This window comes from Muntiacus reevesi, chromosome 4 (genome assembly GCF_963930625.1).
Source record: "Muntiacus reevesi chromosome 4, mMunRee1.1, whole genome shotgun sequence".
NCBI classification, from domain to species: domain Eukaryota; kingdom Metazoa; phylum Chordata; class Mammalia; order Artiodactyla; family Cervidae; genus Muntiacus; species Muntiacus reevesi.
In genome coordinates, this window is record NC_089252.1 from 130,004,376 (window position 1) to 130,025,493 (window position 21,118).

General features: G+C 38.4%; 1 protein-coding gene and 1 pseudogene across 2 annotated transcripts in view; both read left to right on the top strand.

Moving 5' to 3' along the window:
* The window catches only part of TMTC2 (transmembrane O-mannosyltransferase targeting cadherins 2), a 394,188-nt gene that overhangs the window by 288,801 nt on the left and 84,269 nt on the right, over window positions 1–21,118 (top strand). The window contains exon 9 of one of the 2 annotated variants that reach the window (XM_065934163.1): window positions 17,723–17,804. The exons of the other annotated variant lie outside the window; for it this stretch is intronic. Coding sequence (XP_065790235.1) covers window positions 17,723–17,804 — 82 coding nt within the window. The remainder of the gene's footprint in view (window positions 1–17,722; window positions 17,805–21,118) is intronic. 2 annotated transcript variants of the gene reach the window in all.
* On the top strand, window positions 6,421–6,521 carry LOC136168053 (U6 spliceosomal RNA; annotated as a pseudogene).

Sequence of the window (21,118 nt, forward strand, 5' to 3'; positions counted from 1 at the left end):
CAATAGCTCTTTCTTTGTAAGTCATAGAAATTTATTATTCACAGAAGGTGACTCAAGAATCATTAGACTAACAGAAAGTAGAAATTTGGTAACTTGTGTTGTTAAGTAACCTTATTTTTTTCAAATACATGGATTTTGAGATGGTTGGTATCAAATGAACCTTTGTTAGCTTCAGGGTCTTTTAATGGTGTTAAAACAAGGAACGTTTTCTCCATTAGACTGACTTTGTAAATAATTTCCTGAATTTGGATATTGTCAAGAGAACTTGTAAGCCACCAGAACTTGGACTGAGCAGGTACTCTGTTGTCTCGATGCTTGGCCAACTTTTTCTCTGTGAACCAGCTGAAATATGATACCTCCTTTTTGAGACCTCCCCTCCCTGGACTTGCTCAGACACAACAGATTCCTTGGTCTCTGTGTTCTCCTTAGGTACTATGTGCAATGAGAGCCCTTTTAAGTATGATCTTGCAATTGGTAAAGGCTCATTTCCAGAGTCACCATGGTATTATTCAGTCTATAAGAGCAGGAGTCATCTCATAATCCAGTGCCTGGTGTGCTTGGCATACAGTGGATACTGTCTGAATCTCTGCTGAGGGATGGAGGGGGTGGGTGCATGAGTGTATGGGTGGACCTACTCCATAAAGCTCATCTTTAAATAGCATAATGATTCCTCATAATAAACTTCTGGACCAGGTCAATAATGTAAAACCTTAACTGTGAAACCAGATTGTCTCTGTTTGAACCCCAGTTCTGACAAATCAAGCTTTTGTGCCTTGGACAAAGTAGATTAATCTTACCATCCCTCAGCTTCTTGTTTTGTAAGACAGATAATAATAATATCGCAGGTATAATATAAGGATTTAAAGTGACAACACACAGAAAGTTCCTGGAATAGCACCTGGCACGTAGTAAGCTGGTCTTACAGTGTTTCTGTTCTTTTCTTATAACCTGTAAAGAGAAAGTAGAATTGCAATGTGCTAGGACATCAGACTCCCAGAAAAATCTGTCTTGGGGAAGCAGAGATGAATGGAAACTTAATTACGCTTGACAAAGATCAGATGGCCTTGTGCTGTGAAAGGATATCTTTGTTCATGTCTTCTTTGTTAGGAGTGTGGAGGAAATAGGAAGCTGAGGTCACAGTAAGACCTCACCGATGCTGCTATTGGAGTCTCCTGGTTTCAGCTGATATTGCAGTGTCATAAAGCCATTGTTGACTCGTCTGATTTAGGTGGATACTTGTGAGAGGGAAACAAGAATTAGGGTAACTATAGAATATTTGTCCAAACCAGGAAGGAGTGGCTATTATTTTTACACTATAACACTGGACACAGAGTAGTTTCAGGCAAACCAGAATTACTTCTGAGAATTACTTACAAAATGAGAAACACAGTATACTATTTCAATATGCATGTAGTCTGGTTGGTATAAGAACCTTTCTAGGACATTTTGGCTTCCCTGATAGCTCATTTGGTAAAGAATCCTCCTGCAATGCAGGAGACCCTTGTTCGACTCCTGGATCAGGAAGATCCACTGGAGAAGGGATAGGCTACCCACTCCAGTATTCTGGCCTGGAGAATTCCATGGACTGTATGGTCCATGGGGTCCCAAAGAGTTGGACACGACTGAGCCACTTTCACTTTCAAGACAGTTTACCTTTGATAGGACTCTTTACCTTAAAGTCCTTTCAGAAGAAAATAAGGGGGTCATTCATTCCAATTCCATTTAATTTTGTTTGTTAATAAATTAAAATGCAGTGGATTTTAGGTCTTGGCTACTATGGCCAATCTCAGTGTCAGCTGGCTGGATCTAGGGGAAAAGGAACTGGCATTCCTTTTCTCTGTCATGGATTGAAAAGCAATGGAAGCAAAGGAGTATGATGTGAATTAAGAGCTTAACTTTCTTTAATCTGAATTTTTAACCAATGGTGACTTCCCTGAATTGAACTCCATTTTTTAAGCCAGTAGAGTTTAATCAGTCCATATCCTTTGGCTGACAATTGAGAAAAGCAAAGCCTATTCAAATTAGTGACTTTCCTTGGTGATTCATCTCCTTGGTATCAGAACCAGACTAGAATTCAGGTTTCTGGTGCGCTCAGATGGTAAAGAATTTGCCTATAATGCAGGAGACCTGGGTTTGATCCCTGGGTTGGGCAGATCCTCTGGAGAAAGAGATGGCTACCCATTCCAGTATTCTTGCCTGGAGAATTCCATGGACAGAGGAGCCTGGTGGGCTACAGTCCGTGGGTCACAAAGAGTCAGACACAATTGAGTGACTAACACTTTCTGTGACTGAATCCAGTGCTTTTATTCAGTACACTGGTTCAGTCATCAAAGTAATTTACATCTAAATGAATTAAATAACCCTCTCTATCCTTACTGCTGAAGATTTCTACCAAAAAAAGGTATGAAATTAGGGAGTTATTTACATCTGGCTTTATCTTCTTGTGAGAGCATTTGGATTTTAGAGTTGTGGCAGCCTGCCAGTGACAAATGGAGGTGCAGTGATCTCCTCCAGTCATCCACTACCTTTTATGGTGTCAGGGGATTGCTTGTTCTCCTTGTGACCCAGCTGCAATGCAGCTGTTGTTGGCACTCCTGCTTCTCCACTCTCACAATGCAGCTTTCCTAACCATCCCCTTGGGGTTTAACTTCTGAGCACGAGTGTCAGCTCTCAACTCTGTGAGCCAAGGCCGCCTCTTGAGGACCAATCAGCGTAGCAGCTTTCCACGCCACGGCTAAACAGTTTGGGATGGAGCAATTCAGCAATTTCTCATGACAAACAAGAAGCACCCATTTGCACAAACAGTGCAGCCGAATGGTTGGAGTTGTTGCAATAGCTAAATCTAGGGGCTTTCCAGTGACACTGATTCATGAAACAGAGATCACATGGACCACTTTATCCATCTAAAGTGTCCTATTAGTGTCTATTATCTGTGAACTTGTGGTGCCATCTTATGGACCACGGAAGGCTAATTGAAATTGTGGTTTCTTTTTTTTCCCCCTTGTATAGAGGAGGTATTGACAAAAGTGACGGGTGATATTCTGGATATCGCTCGAGCCTCATGATGTCAGATTTACCCACTGAAGCCTACACACTCTATCATGGAGGCAGCAGGACTTTTCAATGAGAATATGAAGTGTGTTTTCAGTATTTGCTTTTCCAAGATATTTCAAGTTTTCATGCATTTATGACTACCTACCATGCATCTGGCAGCTTTCCAGGTGGTGCTAGTGGTAAACAAGCCACCTGCCCAGGCAGGAGATGTAAGAGTTTCAGGTTCAATCCCTGGGTCAGGAAGATCCCCTGGAGGAGGGCATGGCAACCCACTCCAGTATTCTTGCCTGGAGAATCCCATGGACAGAGGAGCCTGGAGGGCCACAGTCCATAGGGTCACAAGGAGAGTCAGACATGACTGAAGAGACTTCACGCACATAGCATCTGGCCCTTGGCTAAAAGGGAAGTCACTCAGTTGTGTCCGACTCTTTGCGACCCCATGGACTATAGCCTGTTAGGCTGCTCCATCCATGGGATTATCCAGGCAAGAATACTGGAGAGGGTTGCCATTTCCTTCTCCAAGGGATCTTCCCAACCCAGGGATAGAACCTGGGTCTCCTGCATTGTAGGCAGATGCTTTTACCCTCTGAGCCACCAGGGAAGTCCTGGCCCTTGGCTGAGTGTTGACTAAACCAATCTCCTACAGATGTTTATGATTAGAAGAAATTACAAGTGGGAATAGGTATGGGGTATGGTAAGGGTCTGGTAAGGGTCACAACAAAAGCAAGAATCAAGTGCTCTCTTAGGGGACCCAGAATAAAAAGACTCAGTTTAAAGAATTCTGAACTGGTTTATTTTGGCCTTGGTTATAATTGGAAAGTTAACTAAGAATTCTAGAATTTTGAACTTTTCTCTTTTAATTTTCAATTCAACTATGAAAAAGTAAATCTACACATTAATCTTTATTTCCAGTTCCAATGTATGTTTTGATTTTCTGTATTCTTTTTCCAAACACTCAATATGCCTCATTACCTTCTACTGACATGATCACGTCCCCTCTCCTTCAGAGCCAGTCATATTGACTGAGGGTATTATTTTCATCAACTCTCTCCCCAGACTTAGCCCAACTCCTTCTGGCTTCAAGACCTATTATGCTGTAAAAATATAAAAATACACCTTACTGAACTTACTAGTGTCTGATCTCTATGTCACTAAACCCACTGGGTGTTTTTCAGAAATTGACATAATTGACTATTCGTGTCTTCTTGAAATACTGTTTTACCTTAATTCAGTTCTCTTGATTCAGCCTGACTAACAAACCACATCTTTGACAACTCAGACGTCTCAAAGGTACCTCAGTCTGTGCAATTCTCAGAACTGAGCTCATGATTTCCCCCCCTTAACCTGGTTTTTTTTTCCATTGTTTACCTACTTTATCTCAGTTTCAGGATCAGAAACCTTGAGGTCATCTTTGTGACCTCCATCTCACACCCTCTCCCACTCCTATCCATCTTGTAATCCTATCTGTATTACCTAAATATCCCTCCTGTCAGTCCACTAATCTTCCTCTCCATTATCAGCCCATCACTCTCTTTTAAAAGCCTGGATTAATCTGCCTGCTTCCCTTCTGTTCCCATTACAACTGTTATCCACACAACCTTCAGAGTGATATTGACAAAACAGATAAGGACAAATTCCTTCATTTAATCTATCTGCCAGGTGGGCTCTGCCTTCAACCTTTTCGAGTAGCCCACCTCTATTCCTTCTCTCTGGCTCCCTCACCCTGGGTTTTTGCAGTGTTTTTGCCACAGAGATGTTACCTTTGTTGTGTCTCTACTTCACGTATTTTTGTCTCCCTTCAACTAGTCAATCACACAGCTCTCAGATTTTTTAGAGCAAACAGCACTTCCTTTTGGAAGACTTTCCCAAGTACTTCAGCTAGTTCTAAGTGAAATTCACTTAGAATATTATGTTGTACTTATAACACCTACAGTTTTGAACTCTTCATGAAGGCAAAGGTTGTCCCTTATTCACCATTCTTATCCTAGTGCTTAACACAGTCCCCAGTAAATATTTGTTGGATTAAGGAAATAAATGAATAAATTTAATGGATTGCTAAAAGTTCATTGTTTTCATTACAAACAGATATTTTTCTATTTAATTTATGAGTCAAAGAGAAATTCTGTGTACTATTCTGAAGTCTAAATATAGCTCATTTTGATATTTAAAAATGATTTCATAATTCTAAAGTAAAATTTTAGGATGTATGTATCTGCAATTTAATTATAAATGTGTTTAAAGAAAATTTCTACTTCACCACAACATCCTTAGACATTTTAATAATAAAATATTCTGATAAATTCATTTTATAGATGGAAAAGAATTTAAACTTAACTGAGTTAAGGGTAGCAATGCAATGTAACAGCCTAAGCAATTTGTCTAAGCAATTTGTCCAGACAGAGCTTAAGATGTGGTTGTATCCTATCAAATTAATTATCTCCTACTGAACTGTTATTGTAGTATGTGTGGATGACCTCTTTAAGCTTGAAGGGAAAATATGCAAGTGTAGAAAGGAAGTAAAATTTTGTTATATAACAGGATAAGCTAAACATCTTTCATTATGTAATATTTTAGAAATTGACTATTTGTATTAATACCTTAAAAATCTTAACATTTTTTTACTCATAAATGTCAAAGCTGTATAGAAAGCAACATATAATTTATTTTTTACTAATATTTAAAATACTTGTGAAAGTCAAGCTACTTATTTTAAAGAGTTATTTAAAATATTTTTCTTCTCTTTTACTGAAACCATGCTTTAAATAGAAGGCTTGTTTTGTTTTTGTTTGGTTTTGTTTTTGCCCTTTTTTCTTTTTTTTGCTTTCCTCTTGGTATTCTTGCAAATTTTCCTTCAACTTCTCAGGGAAGCTACCAGATATCTGGTGTTTTTGCCAAGCCTTGTTCTGTGACTTCCTCTCTGGTCAGGCTTTCTGAATTAGTCCTCCATACTCTCCTGCTCTAGCATCTCAATCAAATAGGAATTGATTACTCCACTACACATGCACCTTCCTACTCTTGCTCTCAAGAAATCTTTTTCTTGTGTATAAATGATACCTGCATTCACCTAGGTGCCACAAGCCAAAGCTATGGAGTCATCTTTGACTCCTGTTTTTATGTCATACCTATATCCAGTCTTACCAGTCATATATCTACAAGATATTCCGCACCTAACCACATCTCACTGGCTCCTCTGCTTTTACCCGAGTCTTTGCCATGGAGTATTAACAGCCTCCTAAGTGGTCTCCCTTTTTCCTGTACCTCATGCAGTCAGTTTTCCAGTCAAGATCTCAGTTTTTTTTGTAAAAATATGTGAGATCATGTTGTGCTTCCATGGTGTTCCTTTCTAGTTAAAAGAAATTCCAGGGCTTGCTTCAGCAGTACATACACTAAAATTGAAATGACACAGAGAGGATTATCATGGCCCACACACAAGGATGACATACATTCATGAAGAGTTCCATGTTTTGTGTAGTTCCCATATTTTGGTGGCTTTGCTGGTTAACACCAAGGAAATGCTATGAGTCAAAGCAACATGTGACATTCAATACTGAAACTGTGACTTTTACTACCAAAAAAGAAAAGTTAACTCCAGACTCCTTACAGTGACTACTTTGCCCTATGCAGTCTGATCGCTCCAGTCTCTCACGCTCATTTCCTGTGATTCTTTGTGGAGTTTACTCCCCTGCAGCCATATTGGTTTTCTTATTAGGTTTTAATATTCCAAACATGCCATGTCTTTGCATGGTTCACTCACTTCCTTTACTTAGGTTGCTTTTCCAGTGTCAGCAGAGACTTTTCTGGACGACTTTCTCAAACTCCATCCCACCCGCCGTGTGTGTTGCTCTCTCACATTAGCTTGTGTTATTTTTTTTTACCAGACTACTCTAGACTGACAGTGTCACTGCTCCTGTGTGAACTATCATTCCACCACTAGAGTGTGAACTACAGGAGGGCAGGAACTTCATCTTGATTACCAGGACTGTAATACAGCATGGCACATCAGTTCAGTTCAGTTAAGTTGCTCATTCATGTCTGACACATGAATCACAGCATGGCAGGCCTTCCGGTCCATCACCAACTCCCGGAGTTTACTCAAACTCATGTCCATCGAGTCGGTGATGTATCCAGCCATCTCATCCTCTGTCGTCCCCTTCTCCTCCCACCTTCAGTCTCTCCCAGCATCAGTGTCTTTTCCAATGAGTCCACTCTTCGCATCAGGTGGCCAAAGTCTTGGAGTTTCAGCCTCAGCATCAGTCCTTCCAATGAACACCCAGGACTAATTTCCTTTAGGATGGACTGTGGTTGGACCTCCTTGCAATCCAAGGGACTCTCAAAAGTCTCTTCCAACACCACAGTTCAAAAACATCAATTTTTCAGTGCTCAGCTTTCTTCACAGTCCAACTCTCACATCCATACATGACCAGTGGAAAAACCATAGCCTTGACTAGATGGACCTTTGTTGGCAAAGTAAAGCAGGAGCTTAATCCATTTCTGTGTAGTGAAATGTCACATCTCTGAAGAATTCCATTTCCAGTAGATGAAGTTGTTCTGTGTTCTCAGGACACTTAGTTTGGCACTAATGCAGCAATATTTTTTTTAATAGTTTACTTTATGTGCATACTTCCCTCAGCATCAGTCTTAAGATACCAGAGAACAAATCCTCTCATTCACCTTTGAAATCCAGCAGTAAAATGAGCCAGTGATACAGGTAGTACTAGCCTCCCGTTTAAAATACTCTTTAATTAAAAAACAAACCAATTAATTAGAACATAATTATGCAGAATCTTGCAACCTGCTTATTTCATTTAGCAATGGATCATAAAATGTCTTGTGGTTTAAATACTTTCTACAAAATCATTTTAATAGATACATATTTCATTGAAATGGCATGTGGTTAACCAAGTCTATGCTGGTAGACACTGAATTTGTATAAACAATGCTGCAATGAAAATAAATAGCTACCTCTTGGAATTTACAGGTATTTCCTTAGGACAAATAACTAGAGATAGAATTGTTTAGCCAAGTGTATCTGTGACTTAAAGGTTCAAATTACTCCCAGGAAGATCTTACTATCTTTTACTATACTTTAGCTTTGTGTTAGCTGAGTGCAGTTTCTAATGAACCATCAGGAATACTGAGTTCTGTAATTTGGGAAACTTTGCTGATAGATGAATATTAACATCTCAATGTATTAATTTACCTTTTAGTTAAATAGTATATTGCATAAATGTAACATATCGTCTGTAGGGCTATCGACCCTTATATTCTGGTATTAGCAAGCTGCTGATTTGTGCCTGTTGCTCATGTAACATGTTTGGCGTTGAAGCCAGAATACCAGCCGCATATGGGTGATGTACTTTAACTTCTTCGAATGAAATCCAGTCTGCTGCAGTCTTTCATCCCACTTTGTCTGCCATTTCATTTCAGCCAGTTTTATGGCCTCATCCTGTCCAGAGGTTCACCTAAATTTGAAGGCCTATTGATATTCAAAAAGCTAGGAAGGAAGCTGCCCAAGTCCACTGGGTCTGAGCTAATTCCTCACCTTGAAGTCTGATGGCTCTGCAGTGGGACCTGGGATGGGTCTCAGGGAAGCTTTGCTCAGGTCTGGGAGTTGTGGTTCTGGGCCCCAGCCTTGCCCAGACATGCCCCAGAGCCATTGCTCCCTGCTGAGGTCTCAACACTTATTCTGGATGCTACCCCTGGACACTGAGAGGTCACTCCCTGTCACCACTGGCTGCCCTTAATTTGACATATGTTTAGACTTAATGACAATATATTCCAAGTGTCTTCTTAATGACAATATATTCCAAGTGGCTTCTGCTTTGGGATGTTTAGGAAAAGAGATCACCAAAGACCTGACAATTACAGAAGGTGAAACTTGAGGGACTATTCAGTGAGAAACACAAACTATTATCATTAAGCTATTTAGCCACATTCATTTTTTTTAATTTGTAACATTATTCTACTATTTTTAAAACTTGCCAGAAGAAATAGTATTCTGCCCCTAAAAAAATGAATGTCATCATCAAATTTTGGGTCCCTGATAATTTGATGGTAAATATTGTAGTAGTATAATAATAAAGTATTTCATCCTGAAGGTTATCATTGCCCTTGCCCCTTCACTTTGCCTTTAATTAGGGTTATCTCTGGCTGATTATGCATAATGACTTAGAGAGGGACTTTAGAACTAAATGCTTTGATGTAAATCATCTTCATTAGTAAGATTTAATTCAATTGTTAGATTTTTTAAAAAATGATCTATTTCTTGTGAGGAGAAAGCGTTTTATATCCTGCAGACACTTCACATATAAACACTGATGTTAAGATGTACTATCAAACAATGCTTCTTCTATTTGTAAATGAGAACCTTCACAAATTATTTTTTCAAGGCTGTTTTATTGCTTTTCCTTTTTGCACTCAAACTATAACGCAGCTGTAAATAACACGTTTACCAAACTATATATAAGCTTTTGGGCTTCCCAGGTGGCACAGTGGTAAAGAATCCACCTGACAATGAAGGAGACGCAAGAGACGTGGGTTCAATCCTTGGGTGGGTAAGATCCCCTGGACTAGGAAATGGCAACCCACTCCAGTATTCTTGCCTGGAAGATTACATGGACAGAGAAGCTTGGCACTGAGCATGCACACACTAAGTTGCATATATGCTTTCGCGTGCTCAGTCATGTCCAGCTCTTTGTGACCCCATGGACTATAGCCCACGAGACAAAGATTCCTCTGTCTATGGGATTCTTCAGGCAAGAATACTGGAGTGGGTTGCCATTCCCTTCTCCAGGGGCGAATCCAGGTCTTCTGCAGGCCAGGAGTATTCTTTACTACCAGGGAAGCCCATATAAGCTTTTAGATCCATTTTATTGGCTGCTTCCCTTTCTTATTTCTTGTCCATGTAGATACACATTTGAATGAATGACCAACAGTTAGCACGGTCAGACATTCCCCCAAAATAAACACTAAATGTATGAAAGTGACTGCTGGATCACAATTGTGGAAAGAGACTCTTCTACAATAAACTTAAAGCAACGTCTAAGTAGGAGTAGGGTGACCTAAGCAAAATCCTCTGGTTTATTTTTTATATTATTCCAATGGATGTTACTGGGTTTCCTAGTTGACTCAGTGGTCAAGAATCTGCCTGCCAATGCAGGAGATGCAGAAGACAGGGGTTTGATCCCTGGGTTAGGAAGGTCCTTGGAGAAGGAAATGGCAACCCATTTATTCTTAGCTGGAGAATCCCATGGACAGAGGAGCCTGGAACATGGGATTGCAAAAAGTTGGATATGACTGAACTCCCATGCCCACAACTGGTGTTCCTACCAATGCTGAAGACACAAGTAATCCCTTTTTGGAATATAAATATTTGGATGAGAATCAGGCTAGTCTGAGGACCACTTTTTATGGTCTGTCGGGAGGCTTGGGTTCAATCCCTGAGTTGGAAAGATCCCCTGGAGGAGGGTGCAGCAACCCACTCCACTATTCCTGCCTGGAGAATCCCCATGGACAGTGGTGCCTGGCAGGCTGCAGTCCATGGGGTCACAAAGAGTTGGACACAAGTGAACGACGAAACACAGCACAGCACAGACCTTGGCTCATGTGACAGTTTCCACATGTAAAGTGGAGAAATTACTGCTTTATTCATAGCTCTGTTCAGTTCAGTTCAGTTCAGTCGATCAGTCGTGTCCAACTCTGTGACCCCATGATTGCAGCACGCCAGGCTTCCCTGTCCATCACCAACTCCCGGAGTTTATTTAAACTCATGCCCATCGAGTCAGTGATGCCATCCAGCCATCTCATGCTCTGTCGTCCCCTTCTCCTCTTGCCTCCAGTCCCTCCCAGCATCAGGGTCTTTTCCAGTGAGTCAACTCTTCACGTGAGGTGGCTAAAGTATTGGAGTTTCAGCCTCAGCATCAGTCCTTCCAATGAACACCCAGGACCGATCTCCTTCAGGATGGACTGGTTGGATCTCCTTGCAGTACAGGGGACTCTCAAGAGTCTTCTCCAACACCACAGTTCAAAAGCATCAGTTTTTTGGTGCTCAGCTTTCTTTGCAGTCCAACTCTCACATCCATACATGACCACTGGAAAAAACCATAGCCTTGACTAGACGGACCTGTGTTGGCAAAGTAATGTCTCTGCTTTTTAATATGCTATCTAGGTTGGTCATAACTTTCCTTCCAAGGAGTAAGCATCTTTTAATTTCATGGCTGCAATCACCATCTGCAGTGATTTTGGAGCCCCTCCAAAAAAAAAAAAAAAAAAAAAGTCTGACACTGTTTCCACTGTTTCCCCATCTATTTGCTATGAAGTGATGGGACCAGATGGCATGACCTTAGTTTTCTGAATGTTGAACTTTAAACCAACTTTTTCACTCTCTTCTTTCACTTTTATCAAGAGACTTTTTAGTTCCTCTTCACTTTCTGCCATAAGGGTGGTATCATCTGCATATCTGAGTTTATTGATATTTCTCCCGCCAATCTTGATTCCTGCTTGTGCTTCTTCCAGCCCAGCGTTTCTCATGATGTACTCTGCATAGAAGTTAAATAAGCAGGGTGACAATATACAGCCTTGATGTTCTCCTTTTCCTATTTGGAACCAGTCTATTGTTCCATGTCCAGTTCTAACTGTTGCTTCCTAACCTGCATATAGGTTTCTCAAGAGGCAGGTCAGGTGGTCTGGTATTCTCATCTCTTTCAGAATTTTCCACAATTTATTTTGATCCACATAGTCAAAGGCTTTGGCATAATCAATAAAGCAGAAATAGATGTTTTTCTGGAACTTTCTTGGTTTTTTGATGATCCAACACATGTTGGCAATTTGATCTCTGGTTCCTCTGCCTTTTCTAAAACCAGCTTGAACATCTGGAAGTTCACGATTCATGTATTGTTGAAGCCTGGCTTTGAGAATTTTGAGCTTTACTTTACTAGCGTGTGAGATGAGTAGCTCTGTAGTTTACTGAAAATGTGACCACATGAATCACTAAGTAGTTACTATATGCTATTAAGTTATGTACAAGAAAATAATGGTAGCCTGTTCATTTGTTGACTGATAATTATATTTATAGAATATTTGAATGGCTATAGATGAAAAAGTAAGGTCATAAGGGAGTAATCTTATTTAGAGGACAAAATTAGTATGCTACTTACATTACAAATATATTTATGTAAGAATGTAGAATCTTAATATTTTCAGGTCATTCAGTAAAATAGCAGTTCTGAGCTATGGCATCAAAACACACGTGTGTAGGGTAATAGATATATGAGTGATTTGCTACTAAAAATAAGTAAAATGATTGGTGTATGGTTAACTTTTAAAAATGAGACAGTTCAACCTGAAGCCATTGATAGTATACAATTCTCTCATGTTTAATATTACTGAATGCTTCCTTAGGTAGGAGCTCCAAGTTTGGGAGGTGTTGTGGTTGTGTAAATATTACTACATAAGTATCTATTTTTATATTCCTTCATTTTGTAGTTGGAAAAAGGATTGGTCAACTGTCGAAAGAGATACTGTTTACCTTGTATACCTGCTCAGGTGGGCACCTGTTTCTGAGCAGGTAAGGTAGCATCCAGTTTAATTAGAAAACAAAATAAATGTGCTGCAAACTAATCATATGCAGTAGAACAGGCTACCTAAACTTTACCGAATATTTGTGTTAATGTGTATGTTTTATTGCTGCCAATCAGAAGAGGACCTGACCAAGCCTAGTTCCGATTGAGGATGCTTTTTTTCATGAATTTAAATGATACTAATCTTGAGTCTGTGTTTTTCATCCTCAGTAAAGTGCTGCAAATGTTATAAGTCAGGAAATCTGAAATCTATAGTAACATTGAAGATGTGAGTTGGAAGAGTCTTTTATTTGAGGAAGAGGAAAGTGATAGGAATGGGAGACATTTTATAGGAAAATTGTGAAGCTTAGTTTCTACCATGACATAGAGTTCTACAAAGTATTTTTGAATTTTGGTAATTAGGAACCAGATGGTAGCCTTCAAGGTGGAAAGAATGATTTTTTTTTTTTTTTTTTTTTTTTTTGAGGAGCTAGGAGTAAAATCAAAGAATGTCAGAGCTTTCTATGCCATCAAGTAAAAAACCCGTCTTTCTCCTTTGATCACTATTTACTCAAGTGCCAAATTATGAAGAGAATAAAAATCTCAGATGATTATATAAAATTGCTGAAACCAGTAATTTCCACTTGACTTAATGGTTTTTGGCAACCCCTCTAAATTGGTATTATGTTCTTTTTTCCAAGTGAGGAAAAAGAGGTTCAGAGATGTTACAAAAGATACTGAATCACACAGCTAAATAGAGGCAGCAAGATTCAAACAGAGGCTTGTCCGGTTCCAGGTCAGATCTCTCAATGAGAATCAGAGAAAGTCCTTGTTAGTCCTCAGTGCTGTGTGGCTGACTCCGTTGCTTATTGGGTCACTTGTTTTCTATGCACTTCCTGCAACTCGTACGTGCAAGGGACACTCTGTGTGGTTCAGTTGAATGGTTATGTCCTTAATACAGCACAAGGAATTCAATAAAATTTTCACTTAAAAAAACAAATGAATATGCAGATATGGCATAGACTTGGCAGTGGAAACTAAGCCACTCCACTCACATTTCCCTTATTTGTCACACTGACCACAGTCCCTTTTGCTTGGTTTTCTCAACCACCACAAGTGTCCAAACACCCCAAACAAGACACACAATGAGTAAGGATGCTTGATAGGAGGGGTTTTGTATAACCAGAGGCTAGTCCATAATGCTTGCTTGTAGAAATGCTGACATAATCTAAACAATGCCAAGAAAAACCTGCTGAGACATGATTTCTTCTTCTTCTCTACTTTTTTAACAAAAGTCCCTCTAAAACAGTAATAGTGAAAAGAGTAAGCTTGATTAAACTTAGTGTTACCTCCCTACCACCCTTCCTATGATCCAGTAATATGTGTGTTTGGCTGGCTTATGCATCTGACTGAATTTTAAATTTTATATACTCTTCTGAGACTTTTATTTTCCACATAAGTGGGCACTTGACTAAATAGTGATCAAAGTACAAAGATGGGTTTTTACTTGGTGGTTTGCTGCTTCCCTCAAAAAAGAATGTTCTGGCCTTCTATATATTTGTTTTGCATCTAGGAGGTGGTAGGGCTCACTGTCTTTTAATAACCTGGTTCACTTGAGTAACCTGAGAAGACTGGCCTTTGAATTTTGATTTATTTTTTAAAGTTGTATACTGCTGCTTTAGCTCAGTCAGTAAAGAATCTTCGTACAATGTAGGAGACCCGGTTCAATCCCTGGCTCTGGAAGATCCTCTGGAGAAGGAAATGGCAACCCACTCCAGTTTTCTTGCCTGGAAAATCCCATGGACAGAGGAGCCTGGTGGGCTACAGTTCATGGGGTCGCAAGAGTCGGTCATGACTTAGCAACTAAATCACCACCGCTGCTGCTTTGCCAGTGTACTAAACACATAAGAATTTGACTACACTGTTTACTGTGACAGTGATTAGTGAGCCACTTTCTTCTCTTCTGTCCTTAAAGCTTAAGTGGAATAAAGTTCACAGACGCCTTTATATTTTTGTATGAAACATTTGTCCAGACTCTTTACCAATGATAATTTTCATTTTGTATCTTTGTTTTATTATCTTGTGCAAGTTCTTAGTATATTATTTTCCAGTGATGATTTAAAGACTGACCATGAGTTTTGAGGCTCTGAATAAAAGCAAAATACAGTCTTTGTCATTCAGAACTCTGTATTTTATTGCATACTGTGTATGTATATGTATGCAGAGTACATCATGTGAAATACCAGGCTAGATGAATCACAGGCTGGAATCAAGATTGCTGGGAGAAATATCAACAGGTTCAGATATGCACATGATGCCACTCTAATGGCAGAAAGTGAAGAGGAACTAAAGAGCCTCTTGATGAGAATGAAAGAGGAGAATGAAAAAGCTGGCTTAAAACTCAATATTCAAAAAATTAAGATCATGGCACCCATCCCATCACTTCATAGCAAATAGAAGCGGGGAAAGTGGAAGCAGTGACATTTTATTTTCTTGGACTCCAAAATCACTGCAGATGGTAAATGCAGCCATGAAATTAAAAGATGCTTGCTCCTTGGAAGAAAAGCTATGACAAACCTAGACAGCATATTAAAAAGCAGAGTCATCACTTTGCAGATGAAGGTCTATATATTCAAAGCTATGGTTTTTCTAGTACTCCTGAATGAATGTGAGCATAGGACACTAAAGAAGGCTGAGCACCAAAGAATTCATTCTTTTGAATTGTGGTGCTGGAGAAGACTCTTGAGAGCCCCTTGGACAGCAAGGAGATCAAACCAGTCAATCCTAAAGGAAATCAAATCTGGATATTCAATGGAAGTACTAATGCTAAAGCTAAGTTCCAGTACTTTGACGATCTGATGCAAAGAGCCAACTCATTGGAAAAGACCCTGATGCTGGGAGAGTTTGAGGGCAGGAGGAGAAGAGAGCAGCAAAGGATGGGATGGTTGGATGGCATCACCAACTCAATGAATATGAATTTGAGCAAACTCCAAGAGATAGTGAAGGACAGATAAGCCTGTCCATGGGGTCACAGAGTCAGACACAACTTAGTGACTGAACAATAACAACACTCTACAAATAAAATATGTTAATGTTTATTATAAGCATAGAATATGCCTATCTACTGTAACAACTACTTCATGTGTATCCTTTCAGATAATTCTGTAATCATGTGAAATAGATTTTATTATCATCATATTAAAAAAATAATAAATGCTCGTTTTAGAGCACTTTTAAGTTTACAAAAAAACTGAGCAGAAGATATAGAATTGTCATATAGTCTGTTATCCTCCTACACTTCTCTGGTTGTATTAACTTGAACTTGTCTTGTACATGTTATGACTGATGAGCCAATACTGGCACATTATTATTAATTAAAAGCCATAGTTTACATTAGGGTTCACTCTTTGTGCTGTGTATTCTCTATGTTTTTGACACATGTAGAATGACATGTTATCTGTCATTACAGTACTGTACAGAATAGTTTCATTACCCTAAAAAATCTGTGCTCCACCTGCCCTCTTTTTTTGTAATAGAGGAAGTTATAGCTAGTAGATAAAATTATTTTCCAAGGGTCATTTAGCTACAAAAGTGTGAGAGCTGCTCTGCCTCCTGAAATCTGTGCTCTTAACTCATATCGTAGACTGCCTAGTTCATCACAATTATTTAATCATTTAGGGGATCCTATCTTGGTAAGATTCTTGCTAATTCTTACTAACTTCAACAAAGGGTAATATGCGTAGCAAGTATTTTGCTTGTGCTTTCCTTTGAAGTTAAAACACTGTGAGAAATATCGCAGGAGAATTTTCAATGTTTAGTTATTGGATATTTGGCCAAATGTTTCTTGTAAATTAAACAAGAGTTATTGACATGAGTAACATTAGTAAAGTGAAAGAAAGTCAGTGGTCTGATCGGTATAGTTATCACTTGCTGCTGGAATAGTGGGTGAGTAAAAGAGCAACAGAATGAACTTTTTAAGCAAAATGAATAAACAAAAAGAAAAGGTCTTTTGGAGACATGAGTCAAAGTTGCATAAAATGTAGAATATTAGATTAATCATATACCTCTATCTTTGGAATAATATCTCCTTAAGAGTGGTTTTAAAAATATGTATGTGAAGGGAAAAGAAAAACATCACATGAAGCTGATGTGGTAGACAGTGTATGAATTAGAAGGAATGATCACATGAGATTGTTTTTCTCTTCTTTAGACCCACAGCTTCCGGGCACCACCCATGACTTGCTTCCACCCAGTTAACATAGATCTTCATCTTACTCTTGCCATACAGGACACGGCTTTTTTAGGAAGGGTCTTCTTTGGACTGTTCTCTTAGCTTGAGTCACCCCCTTTTTGTTACTCTGTAGGCAGTTTTGGTTCAGAAGCTACAACACAGCAAAGAATGTCTCGTTTTAGAATCTGCCTGGATTATGCTATTATTTCATGAAAAATCAGTTTATTACATATAAGCCTTTGCTCCTACTTTTTGCTTATTTTCTTCTGAGATTGATGGTAATGTTCACTTAAAACTGTAGCTAGGGAGAAGATCTAGCTTTAGACTAAATCCTGATGTAGGTATGTTGTAGTCCTGAGTGACAGCAGCAAGGATAAGCAGTATTCGCTTGAGATTCAACAACTTGTGACTTAGTTTCTTCCTATATAAAGTAAACATTAGGACAAAGTCATCTCAAAAACTAAAATGATCATCATTCTTTACAAAGAAGAATGAATGAATGAATGTTGACAACATAAATTGAAGGGAGAAAATAAAATAGAAAATGAAAACACATTTCCCATCATTCCTGAAAACTCTCTCATCCTTTTGGTTTCCGTGAAACCGTTTTTTCCCTTTTTTCTCTTGCTCTCCTAGTTCTCTGTGACATCTTTGATGAACTCACTTTCCCTGTCTCTCCTAACCCTGATGTTTTCCCAGATTCTGACTTCAGTCTTCTCTCTCAACACATTCTGCTTGATCATCCCATTTAGATTAAAAACAAAGCACTGCTTTTTGATGATGAGTAACAGGTAGACATTAGTCTACCTCATACGGTCCCAAGAGGTGAAGAATCCTTCATGATGTGCTGCTGAATCATCCATTTTCTCTGTTTTTCAAGGGTCGTAAGAGTGAGGCTGAAAAGTTCTTCTTGAAGGCTATTGAGCTGGACCCCACCAAAGGAAACTGTTACATGCATTATGGTGAGTGGTTGATAGTTTTTTCCATGTCCCCCACAATTATGAATGCTGATATGAGATTCAGGTTGCACCGATTAAGAACATTTTGAGAGGACATTGACTTCACCATTGCAGACATAGCCTTGAGCTGTAGTCTTGCCTTCTTGTTCAAAGCAGTCACGGTAACAAGGGCTATGCCTTATGTTTTCCCTTAGTTATTTTCACAGGACTTCAGTGGTGAAAGGTATTTTCAGGCCCTCCCCCCTCCCCCAGTTCAGTTTGGAGTTTAAGTGAGATCTCATCAGCAAATCATCTCACTCCTTGCCTGATGCATGGTATATAACTAAAATATTAATATTAGCTCTCTTTTCATTCTAAATTACAATATATTGTTCACTGAATGTAATATTTGGAAGCTTTAGAGGCTTACCTTTTGGCTACCAAATCTTGCTTTCTGGAAGATTTGGAGGTACCCCAGCCTCTAAAGGCCTGAGATTGGGGATTAAGGATAAAAACTGTAGACTCTAAAGGATGTGTTTTTCACTAAGTTTACCCTCAGTTTATCTTAACCAGTTCAGAATGAACTTATATAACAACTCTGTTACACTCCACACTCTCGTTAGTAGTGAGTCATGTGTTCCTTGAGGCGATGTATATAGCTGGTTTGGTGTCAGGTAAGATGTACTGATTTCTATCTTATTTGCATTTGCAATAGCTTTCAAGGAGCTGAAAAGCATTTACTTTTGCTGATCCCTTGGAAAAAGAATTTTTTTGACACTATTGACTTTGATGTGTCAAGTTATTATCAAGTAGTAAACTTAAAGATAAATGGGAATGAAATATCTTGAGGAAATAAAACTGTTATATTTGTATAATATTAAATTCCTTCTCCCGTTTTCCAGCTAGTAAAAATGAATCAGTGATGGGCTGTGAGTGTGGAAAATGAAAATTTAAAAATGGAGGATACTCTTAATTAACCATCAGTTCATTTTATACTGTGTGTATATGTTTATTTTATTTATTTATTTATTTTTTTATTAGTTGGCGTGTATATGTTTATAAATGTAGGGTTGTGATACTTTATCTTTTCAGCATGGCACAGCATGTAATTTCATGCAGCTAACTGTATCACCACCCCTGACTTTCTTTCACAATGCAGTTTTATTGCCATGTTAAGATAGTAGTCAACTAATTTAAGTTTACTGCAGAATTTAGTTTATTTTTTCAGGTTTTCTTATATGAAGTGTTTTAAATTAGGGTTTTCTCATGCATATTATTTTGGGTATCCCTACTGAGCTAAAGTAATTCCCTGATTATTTTCTTAGAGTGCTGAAGAACCTCTTGTCATTTTATGAAATAGGGTTTTTTGTTTTTTTTTTTTTCTTTTAAATCCTGTCTTTCTGCTTGCATTTTCTGTACCTCAAACTAATTCTACTTAATTGCATCATCTAAGCTTCTTTCCCATAATTTTATTATATACTTTAGATTTTTCACAACCAGTTCCTTTAAACTTCATCATTGCTTCATTTGAAATGACATTGGGAAAAGAAAAAAAAAAACTATTAATTTTAAGAGTTAGCTCCCTTATTCTGACTTCTCTGTCTTTACTCACTACTAATCTTTTAATTTATTTTTTATATTTCAATATACTCCTGAATTTTTTTTTTCTGGGGTGGTAATAGGGAGTATTACTTACAGGAGAAATTTTTGGATTTAGTTTTAACAGAAAATGCAATAGATTCTTTATTGTGTATGTTATTAGGAAAATAGTGATAAATGTTCTGTAAATGCATGTGTAAAACTAATTCTTCTTAGTACTCTTTGGTTATTTTAAAATTTTTGGCATATAGCCATTACTAGAAGTACATTTGTTTTCTAAGGGAGGGATGGCTGCATAATTCAATATGCTTTTATGAATAGTTTCAATATTTTTCCCTACTCTGGAATAAGAAATAGAAAGGAGTCCAAAAATGAGGCATCGGAAAGCGGTAGTTAAGGCAACATAATCTACAAACAGACAGGAAGCCCATAACTGAGTGCCTGATATTCCTGTCTCACTGTGCTCAAGTTATTTTAACATGTACATTTAAGGGAATATTAAAGTTTTTGTTTAGAGAAAGTCTGCTTCAAATGAGTAAAATTTAGAACTGAAAGGTTCTTTTACATTTATCTAATGTAACCTCTGATGTATAAATCAGTAGATTGAAACCTAGAGAGATGAAGTTTTTGCCCAAGTTAGTTGTAAGTAACTAAATTTTGGGTCCCTTGATAACTGTCATTGCTTTTCACCTATAATATATATTCCATTTCTTTTCACAACATTGTAAATGGACACAGTTAGATAGACACAAAGCATCTATTGTAGGCAGACACAAGGTGGCTGGGTAGGTAGATAGGTGTTTTGGATTTGTCAGCCCTTTTGTGCAGTTTTAGAATGTCAAATTCACATAAATCACAACTTAAAATTCTTAGCAAAGGGTTTTTGTTAATTTTAATTTGTATAAGATGCAAAGCACTGTTCTGTTTTCAGAATGGAAGTTGTGCTGTATAGGTAATAAATAGGATGATGTCCTTTTCAGAAGGTGATGTGATGGGAAGTAGAGTATAAGAATTCTTGAAACCAAATAGTCAGGTGAAACATTTTTGAGGAGGTGATATTTGAAATCTAAGCTGATATTTTAAATCTTGCAACTCTTTGAAGAGCCAGATATGAGCATTTCAGACAAAGAAACAAAGTTCAAAGGTCACAGGCAAGAACAAGCTTGTGTTCACAGCAAAGAAAGAGGCTACTATGACCAGAGCTTATTAAACCCGATGGAAAAGTGGAGGGGATGAGACTGGAGGGGAGGCAGAGCTAGAGCCCCCAAGCCCAGGAGGCTTTGGTAACCAAGCTAAGGAGTTCACTTTTTATTTTAAGAGCAGTGGAAGGAACCATGTGGTGAGACAGGATTAGAAAAGGATCAGAGTAGAGCAGAGAGAACTCGATTGCTATCTCACAGGCGAGAATGATGGTGGCTTAGGCTGGAGAGTGGTTGTGGGGATGTAAATATTTATAATGAAATTATACACTTACCTTCCTTAGAAAATTCTGAGGTAATTAACAGGAAGGACCTACTTTTCATTTTTGCACCATCAATACCCAGCATATTACCAAATTACAATAATGCACAATTATTGCCGAGCTCAGTTAATTTTAAAATTGAACACAGGTTCCAAAGCTGACTGAAAATTTGCTATGTTAAATTTTGTATTACTCCTTGTCCAAGAGGATACATATTATGGTTTTTATATCACTTTTTCCCCCCACATACTGGTTGTGGATATTCTTTTTCTTTTTT